At 44.2% G+C, this 25,731-nt stretch overlaps 2 protein-coding genes across 2 annotated transcripts; both read right to left on the minus strand.

Annotated features, from left to right (window-relative positions):
* Window positions 1–1,889: 1,889 nt before the first annotated feature.
* On the minus strand, window positions 1,890–11,103 carry T265_13912 (hypothetical protein; the record flags this gene model as incomplete). Its single annotated transcript, XM_009171112.1, has 3 exons — window positions 1,890–2,134; window positions 10,743–10,887; window positions 11,039–11,103. Coding segments are annotated over 3 exons (453 nt in total), but the record flags the coding sequence as incomplete, so codon positions are not given.
* A 2,061-nt stretch (window positions 11,104–13,164) lies between these two features.
* Window positions 13,165–17,442, minus strand: T265_05951 (hypothetical protein; the record flags this gene model as incomplete). The annotated part of the gene is made up of 1 exon (XM_009171098.1): window positions 13,165–17,442. The coding sequence occupies one exon, from the start codon at window positions 17,440–17,442 to the stop codon at window positions 13,165–13,167; it is 4,278 nt and encodes a 1,425-aa protein (XP_009169362.1).
* Window positions 17,443–25,731: the final 8,289 nt, after the last annotated feature.

Consider the following 25,731-nt stretch of genomic DNA (forward strand, 5'->3'; position numbering starts at 1 on the left):
TTTGGTGAGCCGCAAAAATATGGAAGTAGATTAGGATGGTTTTTGGTTTGGGCACATACCGAACAGAATGTAACATTTCGGTGCAAAAAGTTTTATTCAAACCGCAAAGGTTTTGCATTCAATTGCATTTTGGGGCTGATCAGCTCCATCTTGCAGTTGATGGGCTGGGGGAGATTCAAATTAGTTTTGATCGAGTTTCGCTCCTTAATCTTCCACTTCAAGGTGGCTCAACTGATGATTCACCTTGGGTGCCACTGGTAGATTTCGTTGGTCTGTATGGGAGGAGTGGAGGTGAGATTAAGTGCAATTCGGCGTTGAGGACTCTTTCTTCTGGTAAGCGTACACCAACACGTGTCGGCTCGACCGATCCAAAACTGTTCTTCACGCGCTCAACTTCTATCCTATCTATACTGGGATGCTTGGTGATTCCCACCGTCTCCGCCATCAGTCTCGGTAACTTGGACCGTAGTCCTTGCCTAGAGAACCCAGCATTTTCTAAATCTATTTAGTACACGTTCTGCCATTGCCAAGTCTTTCAGGAATGCTCGATATTCACCGGCGTTTCTCACCGGCCTGATTATTTTTCTCCTACGCGCTCCAATGCTGGTGTGCAGTCCCCTGGCCTTCTGTCCTACGTAGACCTTAGTGCAGTCGAAACACTTAATTCTGTAGACACAGTCGCTGATTGCTGGGAAGCCATCCTTCAATTGCATCAGTGCACAGCGCGGTGTTTCCCATCTGAAAGCTACTCTTATGTTAGCCTTGTTTAGAATTCTTCGAATTACCTGCGATATCCCTGATTTATATGGAATAAAGCAGTCCCAATCCATTCCCTCTTGGGTCCGCAAACAGTACCGAGACCCTTCGCAATTAACGCCTAATCAACCTAGCCGGATAGCCACTACCCCGAAGTTTGTTCTTTGCTTCAGTTTGGGCCGCTGCCCGATCAGCTTCTTCTGTGCAGGGGCCCTAAGATGCGTAAACATTGATAAGGTAATACTGGTGAACACCGACCTCGGATGGGTAGACCAGTAGTTCAAAATTGCTTCAGTGGCTGTTGGCTTCTCGTACACTGTGGTATTTAGTTTTCGCACGACCTTATGTGTCATGCAATCTAGAAAGGCCAGTGTACCCGAAGCTGACCCTATCTCCCAACTTAGACCCATGCTTCTAATCGACATCCTCTTTCAGTAGGGCTGTACTCACAGTGAGCCGTAAACTTGAAAGAAGCCGCACTTTTTAGAGAAATCTCACCTACTGCTGATTGAGTTGACGTTTCAAGCCAGTTTGAATAAAGCCACACAACATCTACCATGTTTAATTTCGGATTTGCAACAACGAAGCATGTACAATATGTCAGCTGTTTTATTAAGGGATGTCTTAACTGGTCGTAGTTTGATTCCCATCTGTGCACACGAGAGCGTCCTGCAATGAGTCCCATGGGGGTATGACTCCCGTCATCAGTAGTGGCATTGTGAAAGTCACTCTAAGGGCATCCTGACACTGCTTAGTGACGTAAATGACGTTACTGACATCCAAATGATCGGCTTTTGAGTGCATATCCTGAACGGACAAGGCCACATGAACATAAAATAATTCCCAGCCTAAGTGGCCCTCTTTTATAACTCAAATTTCTCAAGAGGCCAAAAATCTTGGAGCGAGACGTTTTGTGCTCTTCTTGGGAGAACACTCTTTTAAGGGACAACGCTGTACTCGGTTTCTGCAGTGGTTGTACCATTCACCGAGTGAATGCAACGATGAGTTTTCAACAGAAATCACAACGCAAACAACAAATACCCTTGAGTTGTCGCTCCAGAGGATGCTGATTGTATTTGAGGATTGCATTACAAAAGGCCAACTAACAAACGCAGTCAGTAATAAGACGAATTCAAAGTTTTTGTGGGGTAGCCATGTACACTGGTGAATTGGCAATGTTGTGGAATATGGGTAGCTCGGGTGAGCTGATTGACTGTTGGTCTGTTCGCCAAGCTTGGCATTTGGATTGCAAACGTTTCATCACTAGTCGAGCTGACATCGTCAGTACGGAAGTGAAAACTCGGTCGGAGGCAGTGTAGTGATTAAGTTGAACTTCATTTGAAACGGGGCACCCGGATACCATAGTGTATTTGTCTGCCTGTCAACAAACCTGAAACATCTAAACACAGGCTGTAACACACAGCTCGTACTACGACTGATCAATGCACTGTGATGATTTCGAAATCCATTCCTTCGACAGTGAAGGTCATTTCGAAGGTCACTCGTCCGAATGAAGCTTCGTGAGCACGCAGACAGGTCTGTTCGTTCATTGTTCGCTGTGGTTTGCATAGGTTTTGTGCCCACGTTTCTAACTGAGAACCAATTCATTCATCTTGGTTGTATGCCATTGCCGCCGGCCGCCCCAGATAATGGAAAGCCAGTGCCTAATGTTGTTTGACAAGATGGTATAATTGATGCCAGTTACAACAGCAAAGTGATGGCTTCTTCGGCGAATCATGGTGAATCGTTGGTCTTGTTTGATAGCAAGCAATGGTGCGAAAATCGGAACAAATTGTGTTTCCGGATATAAATCCTAAAATATGGATCCGTTACGTGGACAACACATTTGTGATCAGCAAAAGTAGCGAACTGCAACGAGTAAGCCAACTGCTAAACAACGTTTTCGATGACATCAACTTCACAACCGATGAAAACAACGGAAAACTGGCGTTTCTGTACTAACCGATGAAACCAACGGAAAACTGGCGTTTCTGTACCTCCTCGCCACAAGATTACCAAACTGACAGCTACAAACTAAAGTCTACAGAAAGGCGACACACACGGACCAAACCCTCAGCTACCACAGCAACCATGCCACAAGCGAAGCTGCATTTAGGACACTTTTTAAACGGATCGAGACACATTGCAGCACAACAGAATCCAAGATCAAAGGAGAAAAACGCCTACACAAATTGTTTCAGAAAAATAGATACACAAGGAATTTCACCTGGAGACCACCCAGGAAGCCAAATACGAGCGATGCAACGGCAAAAAACGCAAGCAAACGAATCACACTCCCATACATCAAGAACACCGCTGAAATGACAGCAAGGCTGTTACGACAGCACAATAAAACGGTTACTTGAATCTCAGCTATGAATAAAACTGACGAATGCCTCTCTTATTTGGACATGCGGACCCGACGGGTCGGCTAAGTATAACCTTTAAAGAAATGCTATATGATCGGGGTAGTGAACGCATTTGTCATGCTTTAATCCTTTGAAACGGAAGTGTAACACCTTCAAAACTCTGTTCTCATGGGCACGCCGGATTCGCACACCAGATTCGAATGAAGTTAAACTAGGGGGACCCAGTAATACCCTGGAGCAGGAGTTGATTGAACGAAGCTGTGAAGTGTGACTCAAACCGCCTAGTTGTAACAGTGTGACCAAAAGAACCGTATTCATTGAGCTCCACTTCATAGAGGGTAAGTCGACTGCTGGAATAACCGAACGTCTACCGACAGCTCCCAAAATGAATTACGATGATGTAGAGCCCCGTCCTGTGAAAGAAAATTCTCATGCGACAGCCCAAGGTCGGTGTGACCCTCCTTGGGGATCACCAGATGGGCGTATTTCTTGAATTCCCGTCAGAATTATGTTCTACGTGAACCCGAATGGCACGAAATCTGAGAAATTCACTCATCTGCCTACCATTCTGGTTCCTGCTGGAGACTCAGCTGACTAACTCCCATTTCGCTGACTTTAAAAGCTGTCTTCCCTTGTTAACGGTGATTTGGTACCAACCAGCCAATATAGAATGCTTTCATCTACCAGCTTCCAAATTCAAAATTGTTGTTTAAATTAATGAGGAACAAATCAATATGGATATATGTATTTCATTTTAGCGTCCTGTGCAGCGACAAATCTATTCCCTTCTAGTAGAGGGACGGTTGACGCCGAACTCTCTAACGCCAAATTCTCGTGCAAATGAGAGTATTTAGGTTAAAACATAACATTAGGTTGAGGGACACTAAGATAATGCACTTAACCGATAAGCCCCAAGAAGGAAGAAACCGGCTGTGGACTTTCGCAGAGCTTACAAGAACCTTATGAATAGTCTGTCACGTTTTGATATTCTGGTTTGCTACGCTTTGCGAGAAAAGCTCTCGACCCACCCTCCAGCAGGCATTGTAAAATACCTGAAAACTGTCCTATGAAACCACAAAAAATTCATCACTATCGCCCACAGAACTTATGCTCAACATAAACAACCTATCGGACCTACCGGTTCATTCCACAGCCCCGATAAACAGCAGCTAACTTAAAACCGCATGGCAGTTCCAGTGTCAGAAACTGCCAACGACAGCGTCACGTGGAGAAGCCTACTACATCCGCCGGATGGACCGTAATCAGTGCGAAACGCACATTGAACTGCTTCGTGAGAACTGAAAACACCCCACTGATTATGAGATACAAATTCACCAATATTCGGAACAACAAATGGTAGCCGGTCAATGAAGGTACAGTGAAAAACAGGCCTTCATCAAGTGATGGTTTTATCAAACTCACGGAAACCAAACGGAAGGCAGACGCATCAAGCAAAATGACAGATAGGTGGCAACCCAAAACCACGGTGAAGTAACCAAGTTTCGTTCAGGATGAATAAATAGGTCACGTCTCGAACCCTACTAGGCGAGTTAAAAAAAAATGCAACCCATTTAACTCTATTCCTCACAAGTTTTAACCACTGGATTCGGACTGCCTAAGGTCATACTTCACGGAGGGCGTTCAACAGGTTATGCACGATGCTAGCTGGTCACGCTCGTAGCCTGGTGCCATATTAGTCTCTTGAAGGAAGCAGATGCATTAGATACTAAAATACCCCCATTGGAGGGGTCCTTTGTTGTTGGTTTCGTGAACTGTATTACACTTTTGAGTACTCCAAACCACTTCAATGACTGTTTCCCATTCACCTTTTCTGAATGCGAAAGTTCCCGCATTGTTTTAGAAATGAGGCGTAGAGTGAATCTGAAATGATGGTAAGTTATTATGGATGAAACTTTTCTGCAACAGTTGGTTAAACTTTAACTGTATAATAATGCTGACAGGATTATCCGATAAATTCTGAGCAACCCTGACTTATATCTTGGTAACCTTTCATCCACGTTGCTACTGAGTCGTGTTCCAACAGCTGACGTTGTGAATGCGTATCTAAGTCAGAGTGATTACCCGAAAAAATACCGGGCATTTCCATGGTAATACTCACTTTTGGGAATGATTTGGCGGTCATTTGAAGAACCAAGATCTATGGCTCCCTCGGTTGTTCAGTGTGATTCCGTTCCGTTCACTCTGTCTCTTCCAAGGGATTTAGAAAAATTTCAGAATTCAGAAATTGCGAATTTACCAGTTCCCGCTGTAATTCTGAAACGGCGGTGGTCAGAAACCTTGAGGTGTCTCCACCTCAAGTGGCCAGGTCGATTAGCCCTACAACAATACAACTCATACTGTAGTCTGATTCACGTGGATTTTGAAACCGATTAAGATGCCTTTTTGACGCCGCAAGTGGCATAAACTGACAAATGCAATCCCAGTCTTTACGATTTGTGCGTTCACATTGGTTTGTCGGTGTACAAACATGGATTTCATACTTCTAACGTCACCCCCTCACAACCTAATCAAATTTCCCCTAGAATGAAATATTTAATCTGGTATTTCGGTTTTGGCAGACCACATATCAGCTAGTAGACCGGCTGGAAATCGAAGTTCTGATTCAATGAAAATGCCTCCGATTCAGATATGTCACGATTGTTCGCCTACCTGCCATATGTCTATCAGGTGGGGAGCTTGGTGATCGTTCGAAGTAGGATGCCTAGCTCATACCTTCCACTGAAAGCATCATATTTCCACTTTCCGAGTTCCGTTTATGGTGCATGCTTGCATTGGGTTTGTTGGTTTAGGGAGTGTTGAACGGATGATCGATGGTTCACCTATGTGCTTTTGGCCTGATCGATACTGCCTCTTTGTGTATGCTGCTGTTCGTTTGCGCTTGACTGCTCCGTTCTCATCTTAGTATTTATGGGGGCGCTTCATACTGAGTAGCTATTTGTTCAACTCTTGCATGAACTGAACAGAGTCTTTATCAAGGAAGTTTCGATGTGTTGCTTTGGCAGAAGGTTCCATTTTGGTTCAGTTTTAATAGTCAGCCTCGGTTTTGATGGGCGTCACCTTATAAATGAATCATTCCCTGGTACATAGCTTGTTTTTCAGCGGGTTGAGACATGTCGAACTCATCAGAACGGCTAGTTTTACTTTCCGGAGGAGCCTTGTGTCATGAGGTGGGCCACTCGAATAACCAGACCACACGGCTAAGCGGGTGTTTAGTGAACCGAGTGTGTTCTAATTGATCAGCACATTGACCGAATAGTTTCAGGCCTTTGTATCCAACCACTCGCCAACCTGATCAACAAGACTCTTGCTTGACTTTTCAGGCCATTTTGTTGTGTTAGTCGTAGAAACGGTCTCATTTAGCCACTTTGCCGGCTTTCTGCGATTACCGCGCAATCTGGTCGCGCGGTGAGCAAATGTGAAAAATGCGTGTTGAATGTCTTCACAGATTAAATTCTCATTGGTTCGATCAAAAACCTCAAGTACTGACAGTTTCCTCCTTTACAATCAATCGGAACAATTTTTTTACTTGCCTCATTACTGCCGCTAGCAGACATCGGCCTCATGTGCAATCGATCAGAAGCATAGTGGGCCCTCTCACGAGGTCCCAGTGGATTAGATTCTTATATCAAGTCCGTTAGCGAAACTCCGCAACTCGTTTCACTACCATTTGAGATAGCATCATCAGTAAGTCCTGAATTACTCTGCTCAGTGGCTTTCTCGCTTCTACATACTGCCCACCCATCTGGACTGACTTTGAGCGATGATTAATTTTCAGAATTTTTCTCGATTTATCGACTGACCTGCTCAACAACCAATGTTCATGTGCCTCTGCCGAAACCAGGAGGCTTGGTCCATTGCATTCACTTGTCCAAACTTCTGAAATGGCTGTTCGTGTTCAGACCAGGTGCGGTTCACAAACACGTGTTGAGTGGTAAACACATTCTAGGGTCTGTCATTTCCGCCCGACCTTTTTCTCACGTTGCCAAAGGTTCTTCTGTTCAAACAGCTGAAACTCCACGAAAGATGTGGCACCTCAAAACAACTATCCGCTTGGCGCGGAATTTTCGTGCCCACAGTTCTGTTTTAACAACTGATAAGCTGATGGCCGATAACATGCAACGGACAGGTTTGTACAAGTAATTGTTTCCCTCTTCCCCCAAATGACTCCAGCCTTCTCAGTAACGAAAACGCACTGGGTTTTAATGTATCATCAAAACTGTGAATGGCATAAACTCATTGAGGAAGTGTCGATTTGATGTTGCTTTTCGGACAGCCCACTTAATGCAAACACAACAAAATGGTCCTTGTCTTATTGTCCGCTACCTGACCAAAGTACTACATTTTTCTCTCTCGTTTTATTGTTTCGTCCTGTTTACTTTATCAGCAACAAACTGTTATATTAGGCTCAGTCGGGCCTCCATACCAGAGACGATTTTCAGCTCGTGGGAGCAGTTAGGTACACAAACTCATTGGGACACTTTTGTCCACCTAAAGGAAATGAACTGTAGCGTTTAGTTACATCTCATCGTAAAAAAATCGCATCTTGTTGAGCTGGAATTACTTATCCGTAGCCCTCTAGTTTTGAGAATTAGGTTAGAGGATAAGTTGTAATTCCGCACCTCTTCTTCAGAGCTCGAAATAGTTCAGTGTCCGGAAGGTCCATGGTTCGAACCCAATTCCTACATCTCGATTGCTCCTGTCTATGTCTGGGCAACCTTACAATATCTCAGTCCTCGTGTTTTCTTCCAGTGGCATGTCATCTAGGCAGAGTATTACAGCCGAACGATTATTATTTTGGTTCTATTTTGTCGGCTTGCTCGCGAAAAAATGGTCAATAGTCAGAAAAGACTCGTAAAATTTAAACGAGGTACTAAACGCCGATGAAGATTGAAAAGGGAACACCTTGACAGCGGATGTCCCAGAAGCATGACACTGAAAATTCCATCGTTCATCCATTGGAAAAATAATATGCCTCGCGATCTCCATCAACAAAACTAATTAGGCTAAAGTGGTCTATTTTTGGCAGTGTTACTGACAAAACAAGATGATGACGAACGAAATTCGGTGCTTCCTTGGAATACAAATGGAGCCGTTGGACAGTTGGAGGAATGAAGATTGAAAAACGTAGGCAGTCAGTCACACGATTCAAATAGCACAGCAAAGGAATTGCTGGCATTGTGACGTAACACACCCGGAAAATGGCTGACAATCCCCAAGAAAAATGGGGATCTATGACAGCCTGACTTTAGGATAAACCAACTGGTGAGTTGAACGTGCGTGCACACCAGTCACGAAAATGCCGTACGAGATGACTTTTCAGTTGGTTTTCGCGTGTTTATCCAGTTCACCAGACCAGAAACCTTTCATGAAGAATAAAGCAGCCTTGTATTAACATTTTACGCGTGGTGAAAGAAAGATCAGAGCGAATTTTGATCACCAATCAGTTAATTGAAAATACGGACCTCAGGGAAGCATATACGGTAAATACTAGATCACTTGATGGCCTTGCTAGATTCACATTCACATCACCCTCGTTTGAACAGTCGTCCTCGTGTCCTGGTGCAAGTATTCCGGTGAGTTCGTACCAAGGACAAAGCAGTAGATTCGAGTTTCGCTCTTATTAGAGCTCATCAAGAGTGCGACTGTTCGAAAGAGAGTGGTGTGAATGTGAATCCAGTGAGTTCCAACAGATCGGCTAAAAACGATTCGTCAGTCGATTCACGATACAACCAAATCGAAGGTAGTCATATTTGAGTGCAAAGGCGATTAAGTCACTAAACACCGTTGAACTGGCAGTCGATCGGTTGGTCATTATAGATACCCAACCGGTCTGAGACTCTGTGACCTGCTTCCCAAGCTTTGCGTTCCAGTTCACTTTCATCCGGTTCCTCGAACCAAAAACAACTTTGTTAAAGACGTCGGTGTCCTCTGATCTTTGTATCCCACTGAAAATAAGGTATTCTGTGAAATTTGGCAAAATGTTGCTCTGCTATCGTCCGAAACAGGAATGACAGTATGTGAACTACAAGCTATATACGATGAGAACATGATGGGGAAAACGTCATCTGTCCTTCTATCCTTCAGGGTATACTTTTTTCTCATGATGAGATCACTCATTCTATGAAAGGGGGCGCTGAAATATTCCACGTAGCGAAACGTATAGAAAAAGTGACAGTGGAAGCTCAAAGGTTGAGACCTTTCCTTAACTGAATTTGGATTACTTTGGTGATCTAACTGCAAATGCATTCTCCAACGAAGAGACAAGCATTTTATGCAATCATTCTCAAAGTAGTTTTCGCTAAGCTCATCCATGGTATTCTCCTACTCTGTTTTCAACACAAGCTCAGTGGACAACTCAGCCACCAGTGATCTGACCAACTGATGAAGGATAGAAGTACAACGTTTCCACAGCGCTTCCCTCTGCACCTGCCGGATGGGGACAAATGACCTCGTACAGCCGAGCTTTTTTGGACCAGATCCCATCTCCTCAGCTAACATCCAACCTAACTTTCAAATCTGTTGTCCTCTGTGTGGACTGAGATTAGTCAGATAAATCTTATCCTTTAGTCGTTCCAATTGAATCAACAGCTGATTAAATCGAGAATCACGCCTCATCGGCTAATCATGCTTGGTATGCACACTGCGGAACTGCTTGGAGAATTAATCCGCCCATATAAGCAGAAAGCCCAATGAGTTAGATGATGTAACACGCCTAAAGATGGCCTGATGCAGCACATTCAGTTGCTTAAAGACATCATAAGCGAGCGATTCAGCTGGGCTCCAGGTGGGTCTCTCGCAGAATCAAATTTGTTTGCCAATGAATGTACTTCGTTAAGACTCAAGTCTGTTCAGGATTGGCTTGCAGACGCCTGTCCTGTGGGAAGCACTCATGAACAGGTTTAGGTGATGGACTGCATCTACGATCACCTGATAATTCTTGAAATGGACGGAATAACTCGTCTAGTTGAACTCTTCGTGAATTTTTCTATGCTTTCGCTTCAATGAGAAATCGAAAATTACTTAGATGAAAGTGAAATGTTATGACTGCGCATCGATCCGGCTTCGGATCTCACTAAGACAAAACGATGGCGTCGCTTAATAGCATTGCAAATTTTCTTCCCAAAAAACCTCACCTGAGATTAATTTACACGTGGTTAATTCGTTTGGTGATAGAAAAGTCTAGTGATGCATAGACCACGAAAAATCAGTCGATTACTATTATCGCATACTTTATAATTAAAGCCTTCTGTATAGGTAGTGGTTGTTTACAGAACTTCAATGAATTGCACAAACCCATAGGATTAACATCCAAGATTCCATAGCGGCCCAAATCGCCATGACGTCAAAAAAAAACCAGCTCATGTGGTGTTGTGTGGACACAAAACCTATCATGAAAGATGTTCTGACTTGGTCATCACATTATTCAATCTACTGCGCTCGCGCTTTGTTGTAACAATCGTTTAGTTTTTGGTACCCAACATCAAGACGGAAGGTAGGTTGAAGGCTGCGTAGGCTGCAGTGAACAAATGAGCACTGAAGGATAATATGGAAACACAACACTTGTGCAAGGTGGCGCTGCGGCTAACAATGGCTCACTAAAGACCCCAACTCACTTCGTGCTACTGATCGAAAGACCTGACAGTGCATGACCATACTTGTCCACCTGGTATCTTGTCGGGTCGTGACCTTGCATGAGAATGTGAATTTCGGCAGCACGGTGAGAAAGCATGCAGTGAGTGACCTGTGTTGGACCGATCGACTGATGGACCCAATTTTGGGTGCGACTGAGAACTTAGTGTTTGACACCATGAGGTGAAACCATGATGAGTACGATCAAGTACGTGTCTCAGATTTGGTACGCAAATGAGTACGCGTACTTTTAGACTATTTACTTCGATAGATTTGCAACTAGTTTATGAGACTGAACGATCAAAGTCAACGCCGGACCGCCTAGCATACTGGACACAGTCGAAAATATAACGACAGATAGAAGGCGTGATTAGGATTTATATACTCTTACTAATCAAGTTTAATGATATCGACGAATAGATCTTGACTAACGCTGTTTCATTTGGTCTTCTGGTTAGAACTCTTGGTGGAGAAGAAACTACTCTTAGGAAGTACAACGAAAACATTCATAGAAACTTCTTTGTCATTACCGCTTTTGTGTCTGTTTGTTTTTTCATCTCCCCCCAGAGGTCTAAGATAGGGTTTCTACTTGGACTGGACACAGGACATTCTGAAACCTTCCTATTTTGTACGGTTAGCATGTCTTATGAGCTTTAAAATGCACGAATATGCGCATCGGCTTGTTGGAATACTGACTGATCATGGTGTCATAATGATACTATCTTCAGCGCACTGAAGATGTCTCCTCGAATGGTGACGAAACGTTTGCAAATCAATTGCCAAGCTCGGCGAACAGATCAACAGCCACCTGATCAATTACCAACCAATACACCCGAGCTACGAATATTCCAACACATTACCAACTATCCAATGTGTCCGGTTCTCCAAACTTCTGGTCCGTTTGTTCAATCGAACTGGTGGTAAAAACGACCAAACTTTGTACGGTCTTCAGGTCTGCCTTGGTCACGTGACACGAATCGATCCACTCACTAGGCCAGCGACGCTCTAGGGCACCTCACAACATCCAATTCGATGCAACTCGGGTTTCACTGAAAACCAGTTGTCCATGTTTCCGCGTTTTCAGTTTTGTAATCAATCATTGTTTGTCCCTGTTTTAACCACCAGTTGAGTACTGACCTGATGGTGAGATATCGAAAAGGCTCCTCACTTTGCGTTCTGGTTGAACAAGGGGCACCATGCGAATCCGAACACAGGCTAGAATTTGGACACCGACCAGAGTAATCGGTGCAATGAAACCGCAACATGAAAGCCGGTCAAAGCCATCGCCAAGTTCCTGTGTGAGGCCAAGGCGAACCTCTAGATAACAGGATCGCCTAAAAGCAAATCACTTTTGTCAATTTTTCAACCAGAATGTCACTTTTAACTAAGATGAAGACGAGTTCCGACTATGAAGCTTCCTCACCTAGGCTATTATTTTCACTCCGTGATACGCGTTTATGACGAGTGTCCGGTTATTCGCTCGTGTCTCCCTATTTCAGCAGGGAAGCTCAGTCATCCGAATACTCGATACTGTTTAAGGCTAGTATCTTCATGTTCAGTTAATATTTCTTTCTGCAAGGTGTGAGCATCAGCCACTGTAGAACCCGAAAACTCACAGTGGTCTTATATTTGTTTCTTACGTGTTTCACATTTTCAAAATCTTGAAGTTTCCACTCAACTTCACATTACCAGTGGGATTCCTTGTATTTTCTTGGAAAAGTGACTTTTTGCCTTGAGGAACGTTACTTTGAGATCAAGGGGCCATAAAACTGATTCACGTAGAAACCCATTTAATGCTTAAATTGCGCGCGGTGCATGAATAGTATCCTGACGGAACACTACTCATAAAGTTACTGGAAACTCACTGACAACCCACGACCGATTTCACCATTCTTGCAGTTCATCAGGTTGGCGCGATCCCGAGTTTTCTTCAGCCTTGTGTTCTACTTGCCTACCCGGTGCACCCCAAAAACAGCGAAACCCACAGTGAGACGTCGACGATTTTTCAGAGGCGTTATGAGTAGCTTCTTTCAAGACTATTTATTGCGTTAAATCAAAGAGGGTATCAACCGAAACATGAGGCGCCTGTGTGCAGCACATTCAGTTGAAGAACATCATAAACGGGATGTTCATCTGGGATTTCATTGATTCACCGTTTCGACCAAATAACTTCACAAATGACTGTCATCGACGGTCAGACACACCGAGAATTTCACATGCAAAAGAATCCAGTCCTACGCTTCAACAAATCTATTCCGAGTGCAGTTTTTCCAGAAACCCAAACAGTCAACAACTAACGACTTGACGTGCACTAGCATGGTACAACACGATTGTTTTATGTGCTTGAAAACTTTCATTATCCGGATGAATCAATTTAAACCTATCACAATCAGCCACAGTTTACTTCCTCATCTGTCATGGGAACTTCGGGAACTTCTGGGTCATCATTGAACAAAACCGAGGCAGATAGCGGTATGCGTTCTTTTGGATTCGGTGGCGGCTTCGGCACTTGATACACAAGATTCAAGTACAAATGCCGCGAGCCCCATCCATGAATCATCTTGGCAGTATGCCTGTCCCGATACTGAACCAAATGGTGGATTGTCTCTTCAACCTCTCCCATATGTTTTGCGTCCGTGTGAATAATGATACTCAGTCCAACATGTTCTGGTTTGATATGACATTTGAATCGTACCAACAACAGCTGTTTGTCAATCGCCTCCTGTAGCTTTTCGTAATGGCCTATCATATCCTGCGGAGCAGACTCCCGAGTTACCATCTGCCGAGAGACTGAAACACATGTGGTTAAAAGCAGCGAGTCGCCATCGTTAAAATAAAGATGAACAGCCAGAGCAGTGTTACGAGGAGACACGTAAAAGTCCAGAGTATGCTGCTTAGCTTCGTGAAAATGGAACTCTACAGCATCCTGAATCTGGAGATAGGACAGAGGATCCAATGTGGCCATACTGATCGCTCGCCTCAAGTTCGAATCTTCCGTGTTTATCCATTCACGAAAAATCACAGGATTCGAAAAATTGTCCACTTCTACCAATAACGATGATGACATTGTCTCTGCTGGGATACCGTTCATGTTGTACTCCGTAACCAGCTCATCACGAAACTGTAGAAAACATCTTGCAATTACCAAGTTACATCCGTTCTTAAATCGATGTTGCGTGATATCATATTGCGCCAAATCAAAAAGTCCATGTTCTTTCTGGTATGATTTATAAGATACCCGGTGGAATGGCAGTAGTTCATCACTTTCCAGTTTCCCATCACATTTGGCCATCAGACGCAAGTTAACTCTGTTCAGAGGTATGTATCCCTTGGGTGAAGCATGCATGCAATATATAAAGCCTGGTTGTCTCCCTGCCAATCTGGGGCGTTCTTTTTGCTCAGCACCACTGACAAGTTCATCTAACGTCTTATTAACGTATGCGAAGTAGGTGTACACTCGTTCAACAGTAGGGTATACCAGTAGAAGTCGCGATTCCAGTGCAACTGTTGTTGTATTGGTTGGACCACACTGCCCCCTAATACACTTATACACACCAGAATCTCCAGGCTTAGCCGAAGTGGAATTTAAACTTGCTACTGCTTGTCCACAATCAAACGTTTGTGTGGTCATCACAGACATATTTAACTGAAAATGCCAACACCGAAGCCATGTTTCTTCCAAGTTTCTGGTCCCAGACAAAAGTATAGACCATTCAGTACTCTCAGGTACGATACCATGCCAGCCCAAGTTCAGTTTTTGTATGAGATAGGTGAAATGCACAGGGATGTACTCCTCTACACCAATGGCGACTGTACTATTAGGGTTCGCTAACCAATAGGAAATCATTCTCGACAATTCATTTATCAAAACCATTTCCACCTTCCTCTCTATTTTAGGAACATGCTCATTGATTGCAAGAAAAATCAATGCTTGATATTCCGCTTGGAGTGCACAGCTAAACGATGTGTTGAGTAGGAACGGGTGGCTTGAACTAGAATTGGTCACCATCACTTCTGTTGGCGACGCATCACATTCCCAGACAGAAATACCTTCTTTGGATTTGTAAGCAGCCCAGATTTTGAAGGATGCGTTTGAAGACTCCACTTGAGCATGCAAATCAAATCCGTAGGTATCCTCTAGCAATCGGGTCACAGATCCTGACCTATGGAAATCCACCGCACGCCATGTTCGCTGACCGGAATGAATGAACCTGTCCAACAGCCTAGGTTCGTCCGCTGTAATCCAACTGCTATCCAATACTGGCCTAACCCCATCAACTTCTGGACGTTTCGTGACCTCCGAATTGAGAACAACGAGTCGATGGATCTGTGTGGGTAGATTCAACCGTGGAAGCTCCATCAACTGAGTATTGCCAGTCAAATTACAAAGAACAGGACGTAAAACTTCTGCTATCTTTATAAGTTCCGAACCCATGACCTTTCTATCCGTGTCGATAGCACTAAGCACCACACATCCGGCTGTCTCACGTATTTGGCAGACGAATTGGTAATGCCATAAATTCATATATTCACCGTGCGTAGTCACGTTTGACAGTTGAGTTTTTGGAACATCTGACGTCAGTTTTGTTTTAGTCCACTTACATAGTTCCACCAGATCCGACCCTATGCCTGAAGCTGTCCATATGAATATCTTGTCAACAGAATCACGACCAACTGCTTGAAATGCGCCACTCAGTTCTCCTGAAATACGTGTTGAAACACTTGGGAAGTCAAGCGTGTTGTAGGTCCTATTGAGCATCAACTTGAACTGGCGCAAGGCCGAAGTCACCCCAGGGCTAGATGTATTGATGGTCATACCGAAAATGTCCGGTTCAAACGCGCGAACATAATAGAACGACAGATTTGCTGTTAGTGTGCGCTTATCAGGGTCAGTGAAATAATCTGTCCGAGCAAGTCCAATGGATGGCGTGTATTGGTATACACAACTGGCTCGATGTAGATTGGGCGAATCCCCGAAGATGTGCGAATCGATGGTGTACGCTCTGACAATGCGAGCTTTATCATCTGGTAACTGTTGTATTTGAGAGTCAACCATGGTCAGCTTGCTTGCAACTGGAAGATTTACCACTCTGTCAGTCGCCGTCAGACCCTCAAAGTTGTCGTAATACGCGGATAGGGTGACGGCACACACAATGAATGGAGGATTTTTTTCTGTGAACACAAAAATATCCCGTTCATGAACTGGATCCTCTTCATCTGGTGCCCAGTTATCCTCTGGAACTGCGATCCGCCATTCCACACCGATACTTAATTGCCTCTGCTCTGGTAAGACAATCACAATCTGATGGTCAAGAACTTTTGGCGATTGTTTCCCACCTGCATCTGTTACCTTGTCTTCGTCATAACTAACCTCTTCAAATTCCTCCCATACGCTAGCTGAAGATCCAATAGATTCTCCAAGGCCGCACTGATAGATGCCAGTGTCTGAGGGAATAACAGAAGGCATAGATATTCGAAAAATTTCCGACGATGCAGTGAGACGTTTTGTAACCACGTATGTGCCTGATTTCTTATCATACCGAGAACAAATTATATTATCCAGCTGTTCTACCGAAACACTAATTTTTATTGTTCTTCCCGGTGTGGCGACCGAATATTCGGCAGTCATCACTGGAAGAATTCTAATTCCAGGAGAATGAAATTCGGACCACACAAATTCTACCGGTTTTCTCTTGACTATCCAATTGTGGAATAAGTCATAGAGAATTTTCTCTTCTCGAGATCCGACACGACCAGCCAGTACTAGTACGGCTCGATCTTCAAGTCGAAGCTTGTGGCCGAACTGTTTTTGTCGGACCATAGTTGTGTAATCGGGCATAAGTTGAACACTTTCCGTAAACTGGTAGACATCAGATTGGACAGGGCGTTCTGCAATCCCTTGCAAAGCAGTCAGTGAGAATGAACCATGGTCTTCGTTAAAACTAACCACATAAGCGTGTAGGCTATCTCCAGGTCTGAGAAAAGCAGTGATCGAGAGCATGATAGTCTCACCAGCGAGTACTCTTCCTTGGGCTGCGTAAAACTGTGCATAGGTCAACTTGTGTTGTTCGCTTCCACTGAAGAACCATTCTAACCGACGAGGACTGACGAAGTTTCCCATGGAAGCGATTTCTGAGCAGACTAATCTCTTCATATAATGAGGCCATCCGAAAAAATATCGCCTCATACCTTGTGGTGTTCTCAGGTATATTGTCACAACCAAGTGTTTCCAACTTATCCCTCCACTGTTCACATACGCCAACCTATAGTCATTTTCGGTGATCATACTTTTGAACACTTTCTGACTGCATTCCGCCAGCATGGCGATCTCGTTCTCATGAATGTTGTCCAAGCAGCAGAATGCCTGTGGTGGAGGTTCTAGCATGCATTCCAGCTGGACCGTGTTTGTCTGAACATTGTGTATCTTCACGTATTCCACCTTGGAGTCACGTTTCACACGCCAGTATACCATTTCCGATGCCTTCGATTCATCGTCAATCCATATGCGTTTGTCATTCCTGTCTGTGTTGGGCACTGCAGAATAGACGGTGGAATATTCATAGAAAGGCATGTGGTTGCAGGTACCCTCAGTGGATAAACACTGAGCGAATAGGATAATCAAGTAGGATATAATGTTGTTTGAATCGAAACAAATGGCCTCAAGCATTGGAGTAGATTTAGTCAACAGCTTCAGATTCACAGTTGAATTTTTCCGCCAAACAGTTTCTCCTTTAAACCAGTGTGACAACAGAGAAGTTTGATACTAATGTATAAATCTCTAGTTGAAAGGTAGAGTTACACAGCCGATTAACTGCAGCATGTGTTCGAGTGAACTGCAGATTCAGTGAGCTTACGCAATTTGATCCGATCGATCTGCTTCAGGTGAATCAATAACGAGACATCCTTCACTCAACTGGTCTCCCCACTCAGCGACCACTCAGTAGACCTAATTGCTTCACTGAAGCCGGTTAGATCCTTCAAGGAAAGAAGCAAACAACCATACGCATTTCGTTTGTCTATCATTTCTTTAACGTACAAAAATAGGTGAGGAGAATTTCTCGTGTGTGCATCGTCAAACAAATTGGAACACAAAAGCGAGCACCTTCCGCGGAGAATTGACATATTCAAGTTAGTGGTTGTGACCCTTCGTAAGCCCTTATTCATAGACAAGTACCGTCCCTTCGCAAGGGCCAGTTTCCTTCCACACTTATGCATCTTAGCAAAAAGGAAACGCTCCTCATGTAAAAGACCAAATGTGACTTGAGTAGGCCTGACGGTTGTTCCCTGGTGTGACTCTAGTTTGAGCCACACCTATGGTGTGATTCCACTATGCACGTGTCTCTCACTAACATTAATGGCAAGTCCAACAATGCACTGGTGTTTTTTCTAACAGTGAAAAGGGTGTGCCTATTCCTGAAGCACACAGCGCTGAGTACATGTGGCGCCTCCTTTTGTACGAGCCCACTCTACCTGCCCTTTCAGACATAAACCTACAAAAACCGAACCGAACAGTCTGTGTTTATGCACGCAAGAGTGCGCGCACATCCTCATAACCAATTGGGGATCCCACATACACGATAACTGTAAATGCTGCAACATCTCTAAAATCGTCAAAACTGGAACATTAGGCAGCCTTTGTTCACTACATTCATTTGAAGGATATCACAGATGAGGGATTCAACTGAGGCTATTTTGGAAACTAAATTCATATGCAGATTCATGTATTTGGCGAGGAACCCGTTTCGTTCAGAATGGACTAGGTTTGATAGTTGTTCCCTGATATCTGTGGTGAACATCTCCCCACACGACTAGCGGCCCAAAAAAGCACTGTGTTGATCGAACAATATCAACATCTTCTTGGGTCATAGACGCGGTCCTGTGCCTACTCTGACCAGTCTCCTCAAGGCACACTCCGAGGAGAACCATAGGGTCAGTTTGACGGAAACTTCACACAAGCTGATAGCAAGCTACCGTTTAACAGATGGCAACTGAAACACGTGGTTCCCACCACCGATGTCTCCATTTGTATGATCCTGATGCTTTAGCATGTTATCCACACCTGGTTAACTATTTCAGCCCTTGCCTTGACCCATGTCGCTTTGTTGAGACTGTCTACATCAGCCTTAACTACTTCTCTTCTTCACTGCTCAAGCAGCTACTGAGTAGGAGGCAGTACTCCTGAACAGTGGGAAGTAGTGCAGAGGTGAGTGACCTCACTCAAACAACTAAACTCGAAACAAGACTGCCCCCAAAAGATGTGTCACTGGGGTTCTGAATGATTACATCTACCAGATCTTGGATCAGCTGTTTGGTGCGTGACCAAATTTGTATCCTTCTTACTCTGATCTGCACAAAATTAACCAAGAATCTGTAAGTCTGTCAAACCTGTACATTACATTCACCTCCACCAATGACAGTATTGTCAAGCCACATATACCGGTAGAAATGTATAGGACTATGGGGTAAGCTAAGCCTGGAAGGCATGCGCTCCCAACCATTCACTGCTATTACTACTCAAGGACTGTGATAATATCTTAACATCTGCTTGTTTACTAACTGCCACTCCTGGTAGAACGGTTAATTTTTCAACCTACTGGCGGGAGGTCGCGGGTTCGGGGCTGCTTGGACTTCGTGAGATGTGCACTGCCGATGATTCCCAGTGAGCACGGACAGCTAAAAAGTCTCCATCAAGAATAGCTTTTCCATTGAAAATGTTTCCACTGTTGGAAAGGTGCTAAGGTAAAGCCTACATATCAAAGTGCATGGCGTAAGTTCCTCCCTACAATAGACACAGATCATCCCTTCAGTTCATCGCGGGATACAAAAACCAGAATTATTGTCAAACATCTGAGTATGGTTCTCTCAGGCGGCCTCATTTGGCCCCTCACATCCAAGCTTTGTTCATTGGTCAAGTGTCTGGCTTTCCAGACTTACGGTACAACCGTTTCCATCCTTATTTGCTTTTCTGTGCACTCCAGCATTCCTCGCTTTAGGTTCTTTTTTGTTTGAACAAACTACAGTTGTGCACCCTTGTGCTCTCGCGCCTTCACTTTCTCCACTCAAGTTTACGTCTACCAGGACCAGTCGAGAGTTTTGTCTTCTTGTTGAAGCATACTAGTAACTGTCTGTGAAAGTTTTTCAGACTCAGAATTATTTCGTCCTTTGGATTTGTTCTGCGTAGCACCCTATCGAACTGTAAACACTCTAAATTTGGTTCAGTGGTCTAGAACTTGAAATGTTCTATTACTAACTTGCCACTGTGGACATTTTCGGCCATTCCATGAGTCCACCACATCATCATCAGTACCGAGTTGTTTGTGGAACAGCGTCCTTTCTGGACGCCGTGCATAAGCACGAAACCTACGGTGTTTTCGCCCAACTCAATCTTGTTCACAGATTTAGCACTACCTATGTTATCCCTCACCGAATTTACCAATCTGTTGTCCTTTTAATGAGACTAACTGCCTTACTGTAGATGAATTCTTTGTTGGCTTCCTAGAAATCAAACATTTTGATAATTTTTTGCTTATTCATCTGGGGACCTATTCCGACTTTCTTCACTTTCTTCACCATCTAATCGCCAAAGCCAAGTCTACCTTATGCATTGGTTCCAGGTGAAAATTTACGCCTACAGAAAGTATTGCGCAGTCACGATTGACTGGTTTTCCATTATTATCATCATCATCATCATTGTCAGCTATCATCACATCATCATTGTCAGCTGTAATAACCGCGCAATTGTCATACGGTGGTTGTAGCTGTCACAGTTTCGTTCACTAATGACTCGGGGAGGTCGGGGAGATAGTTGCGCATTGAAGGCGGGAGCTGATAAACTAGTGCGTAAATACAGCACTCTGAGTGGACTGTTAAGTGGGGGCGTTTTCCATTTAGCCCCACTGCCAAATGTGATGAAATCGCGTCTCGCCTATTTTTGTGAAGTGTTCACTGATGGTAGTTCAGGACAGTTTTTAACGTATCTGGAAGTGTTTTTTATCATTTACCTGTGATACTTTGTGAAATCTCAGGTTGAGCATTCACCGTTAGCCTTACTGGATTCCACTGAAACTGGCTAAGAGTACACCAGGGTCACTGAAAACGGTAGATGATATGGCCCAAAACAGCTCTTCATAGAAGAAACAACTCCTGAAACCGCAGATGCCTGAGGCACACGACAAAGCCTGGAACGGGTCACCTGGTGAACAATGCTCACGCTTGGAGCCGATCCAAACTCTCAAGGGCCGGCTTCTTGGGGTCGTCCCAAGACCCAGCTGACCGGATTACGATACGCGTGTGTGTATGTGCCTGTGTTGACAGGATATCGGTTTCAGATAGCCCTCGCTGTCCGGATAAGTAAAACCGACTTAAATTATGGGAGCCTGAATTGGTTCGCCGCTCCATGTCCTTGATTTTGGTTGGCGGTCTGTTAACTTATCTTTCATCTCTATTTGTACCTCCGACTGGCCTGACAATTACGAGTCTAAAGCTGGACATCCTGATGACCTTAGAACTGCCCATCTGGCCATCTTCTGTCTGGTTTACACCGACCAAATTGCATCCCACTGACTCAGTGCGAAACGCATGTGGCCTCGTCCGTCCTACTTGGGGTCCACTAGTGTATAAAGGGAAGCTGAACATTTCTCCGTCTGACGTAGGTCTTTCAACCTGGTAGTCAATTGACAGCTGTAATTGAAATTAGTGTTCGGCTACAATCTCATATGCTAAATCACACAACTGTATCATTCTGATTTTACTTGGTTTTCAGTCACAGAATTAAGCACGTCAAAAAATGTTAGGAATTCTCGTATGTGAACTCTGCGAATTTATCAAAATCCAATTGCCGCAGAAAAATTCAACATGAGATCATTCTTACTTGGTTTTCAGTCACAGAATTAGGCACGTCAAAAAATGTTAGGAATTCTCGTATGTGAACTCTGCGAATTTATCAAAATCCAATTGCCGCAGAAAAATTCAACATGAGAAATTCATTAGTTCATGAAGCAGAGGCTCAGTAACAAGCTTCCGTCATACTCGAGTGGTAAATTTGAGCGGGGTGATTTTCGAACGGAGGACCAGCACGGTCGGGACAACTTCGGGCAGCGTTAACTTAGACATGATTGACCTGATTCGTGACAGGATTCTTGTAGGTCGTCAAAAATCAATGAAAAAATATTACAGATATCCAGGGGGCTTGCTGGGTTCATAATCCATGAGCAGCTTAGCAAAGAAAAACTGTCAGCTGTGAGGATGCTCAAATGTTTGAATGCTGAAGGGAAACGAGAACACTTCTAATCCAGTTTTTCAGCCTTTCCAGCGGGATAATGCCAAATTTTGGGAAGAACTGCTTACTGTTGATGACCTCGAGTCTGAATAACAGTTCATCTAATGGATGTATTCGGGTACTTCAAAGTCAAAGCGATTCAGACTCAAAAATCTATGCGAAAGGACAAAGCATGGGAGGAACAGCAAGATGACACAACGACACCATCTTCCAAAGAGTCAAGCAGTCAACACATGATATTATGATGACCTGTTTTTGGGATTAAAGAAGAAACCCGAATGAAAAACCAAGAAAGTCTTCGAATACAACGCACTTCCTATGAAGCTGATAAAAATTATTGATCTTTTGATGGAGTTAGATTTTGATTACACAGATCACCCACCTTACCAACCCGACCTCACCCTACCTGACTGCTTTCGTATCTTTCAAAAGGATTTGAAAGGACAGTTTTTCACTGATTCAGGGTTGGTGGCAGTGGCGGAGCAGTAGATCATCGACTGCACATCGGAAATTTCTCAAAGAGTGCAGGGCGATGCCTGTCGTTTCCCATGCGATGATGAGTACGTGAGCACATTTATGCGGAGTGCGACGTACAGAATGGATGGTTGGAAAACTAGGCGGGATACTGAGGTCCTGAACGTGCAGTGACGTCACAGCCATAGCGGGTAGACACGCGAGTGAGGGGGCAGTACGTGTGGCGTGCAAGTTTGAGCCGCTGCATCACGACAACTAGTGTGTACGATGCAGCTAGCTATGGTGAGCCTGACAGTGGATTGAATGAAGTTCAAAGATCAGTGGGCTTTATGGATGTGAAACGGTTGTAAGCAGAAATATGGCAGGAGTTGACAGATGTCAGGTTAGCTCGCCTGGAAAAGTCCAGCGTGTGCATCGGACAGTTTAACTTGAGTTGGCTTCGCGCAGGGTGTTCGCAGATAACAGCAAATTGATTCAAATCAGCGGAAAGGGTGAACAGTCATTAGCACTAAGTATGTCGAAACAGCTTTTGTAAGAAATTTAGAAGGCAGAAAAACGCTTCGTTGCTGATCTTCTCCGAAATATAATGAATCGTCGTGATATCCACAAAGCATGCACGGTTGGATGAGAAGACATGTCAAGTAGTATCGATACATTCACATTCACACACACACACACACACACACACATTAGGGCTGAGTTTGGCTATCAGTGTGTGCGCGACATTTGGCAAGCACCACAAGGTCGCACAATTAGAGCTGATGAACTACAGGCTAATACAGACCGCCAGCACTTAATGAATAACCGTAATTAGGACGGTTCTGATTTGAATCCTTCTAGGTCATGCACATCGCTGACTTGGGTGCAGTTTTTTCAGCTTATCCTAGTAAACTGAAGCTTCTCAACAACAAAAAAATTCAGCTGACTTTAAAACTCCGTAAACTGTGGGTCTCAATCGGACTGCTCACGTGGAAGCCCAACCTCTGGAAATTACCGTAAAATGTATCGGTTCTCTGTCAAACTCATTTCGTTGAGCTTTATGTGTGTTTCAATAAACAGCTAATTTTGTTTTGAGGTGCCCAATCAGACTCTATCATTGAGAATTTATATCAAAATTGTTGGCCCGGTGTTCCTGAGGAATATTACCCCATCTGCATAGTGAATCTTGTGTTCGTCGGCTTGTATTTTAAAGGATGGTATGCCAGAAACTACTCAAGTCGTTGACGTTGAGCACTCATTCAGTGTAGGAAATGTCGATTGCGGTTCATGAAGCACACTTTCCAACCTCGTATTTCCTTTCAGTGAACACTCCATACTTGTCCTTTTTAGCTCGACTGATAGGTCTCTTTATGTCCTCGAACAAGAAGTTCGTTTCTTCCCAGTGTCATGTACGCCTTTTTAAACAACACACTTTTCGTCAGATTTGTAATCTGCTTCATTTGTTGGGACTTGACGAATGCAATACATTTCGCACTGTCAAACCTGTCGTGAAGGTCAATTCTGGGATCCCATGGAGGTGCCCGAACAAGGAAGGGTTCTGTATTTATTGGTTAACTTTCGTGATGTGTACGAGTTGATAACATTTACTTTGTTAATCATGGGGAAAGCCGAAGCCTCCATGTAAAATACTACTGACATTCCACAGTAAAAAGTAGGACAGTCTACTGATGAAGGCATTCTGCCAGGCAGATGTGTACAAAACTAACCTCGTCACACTCTGTCACTCGATAACGTCTGCGTCTGCTCATTCCGTTGTAAAATAGCCCACTTGTTTGATAGTTACTACAGTTTGGAATGTGACAGCGATCGACCGACCAGTCGGTCGATCGTCCGGAGAAGTGTCACCCGCTCCAGCAACCCACACACAACTGGATCGACATCTTACTCCAGTTTTAGTAAGCCAACTAGTGAGCTGTGTAATTCCTACTGCTTTCAGAGAACAAAGAAAATCTCCACAGTTTCAGCTGAGAAGACGGTGATACTCACAGCGACAAAACACTGAGATGGAAAACCTAGTGGAGTGAAAATGACACGATATCCTTTTCGACAAATACGGTTATCTGCATACCAATTTGGCTTTCATGGAAGACTCACCCGAATTCCAACTGAATCTCTTGTTTGTGATGCCTCTTTTCAACCTGCACCAGGTCATCTCTTGTTTCAGCTGGTACTATGCGCTAGTATTGCAATACATTGTATGGAGACTGCAAAACGTCACAGCCTCGTACCAAAGCCAGACAGCGTGCATCAACATTGGTCCAAATTCAGACAGTATCCCTTCAATACTCACTTGCTTGTTCGGAATATAGCTGTTGTGCTCACTTCTGTGAGTCTTTTTTTCCGGCACTAGGCACTCGAGTGGGGCCAGCAGTCAGAAACAACAGATTGACGAATCAGCAGATATCACAGAGACAATAAACTACTCGCCCAAAAAGGTCGTGAGCAACCTTGTAGTACTGAATGTCATACGTGATTCGCTATTCATCTGCCTAGTGGATCACCAGCTGACCCATCATTCGTCCGGTCACCGGTTTCTCTTTGGCCCATCCTCAAGTGTGTCAGTTTGATTCATTCCTTTTGATAATCTACAACAGTGTGCAACTCACGTAGCTCGAAAAGGGTCCGAATTGGAGGTTTTTTTACCCTGCGGTCCTATAGTTTGACGGCATTTTCCCGGAAGAACAGTATATGTAGATTCCTTACAGAAGTCAAAATGTTCTAACTTTGCACCATATCAGGACACTATCGCGAAGTAGTCTGAATTCCCGCTGTTACTTATGTAACGCGGTTGTTCCTGCTACCGCTTTCTGTCCAATAAGAACTCTCCGATTTTTGGTTCATACTACTCCTCGCACGCCTCGCTACTGACCCTACGTTTCTCTGTTAACCGCTTTTGATGTTTGTTACCGTTGTGGTTGGATATAGGTTGTAGAAGGAAGTTGGCTTTGCCTGGAATTGAGCGTGTAGTGCCTGGACAGATTTCAGGTGACTACACATCTAGCCACGTGTATGACAGATGGTTCTACCCAAGAAGTGTCGAAGGTCGTTCTCCTCTGCGCGTGATTTCCTGCTGGCCCGTCTCTGTTTCCGGTTGCTGTACTGGGGTAACGTTACGCGATATAACGCGAATTTGGAGCTGTGACGTTTTGTGGCACGGTACGTGCCTGCTGTCTGCCTACCTACCTTTGTAGTTTGTCCTTCCGC

Source organism: Opisthorchis viverrini, assembly GCF_000715545.1.
Source record: "Opisthorchis viverrini unplaced genomic scaffold opera_v5_118, whole genome shotgun sequence".
Lineage (NCBI taxonomy): Eukaryota > Metazoa > Platyhelminthes > Trematoda > Opisthorchiida > Opisthorchiidae > Opisthorchis > Opisthorchis viverrini.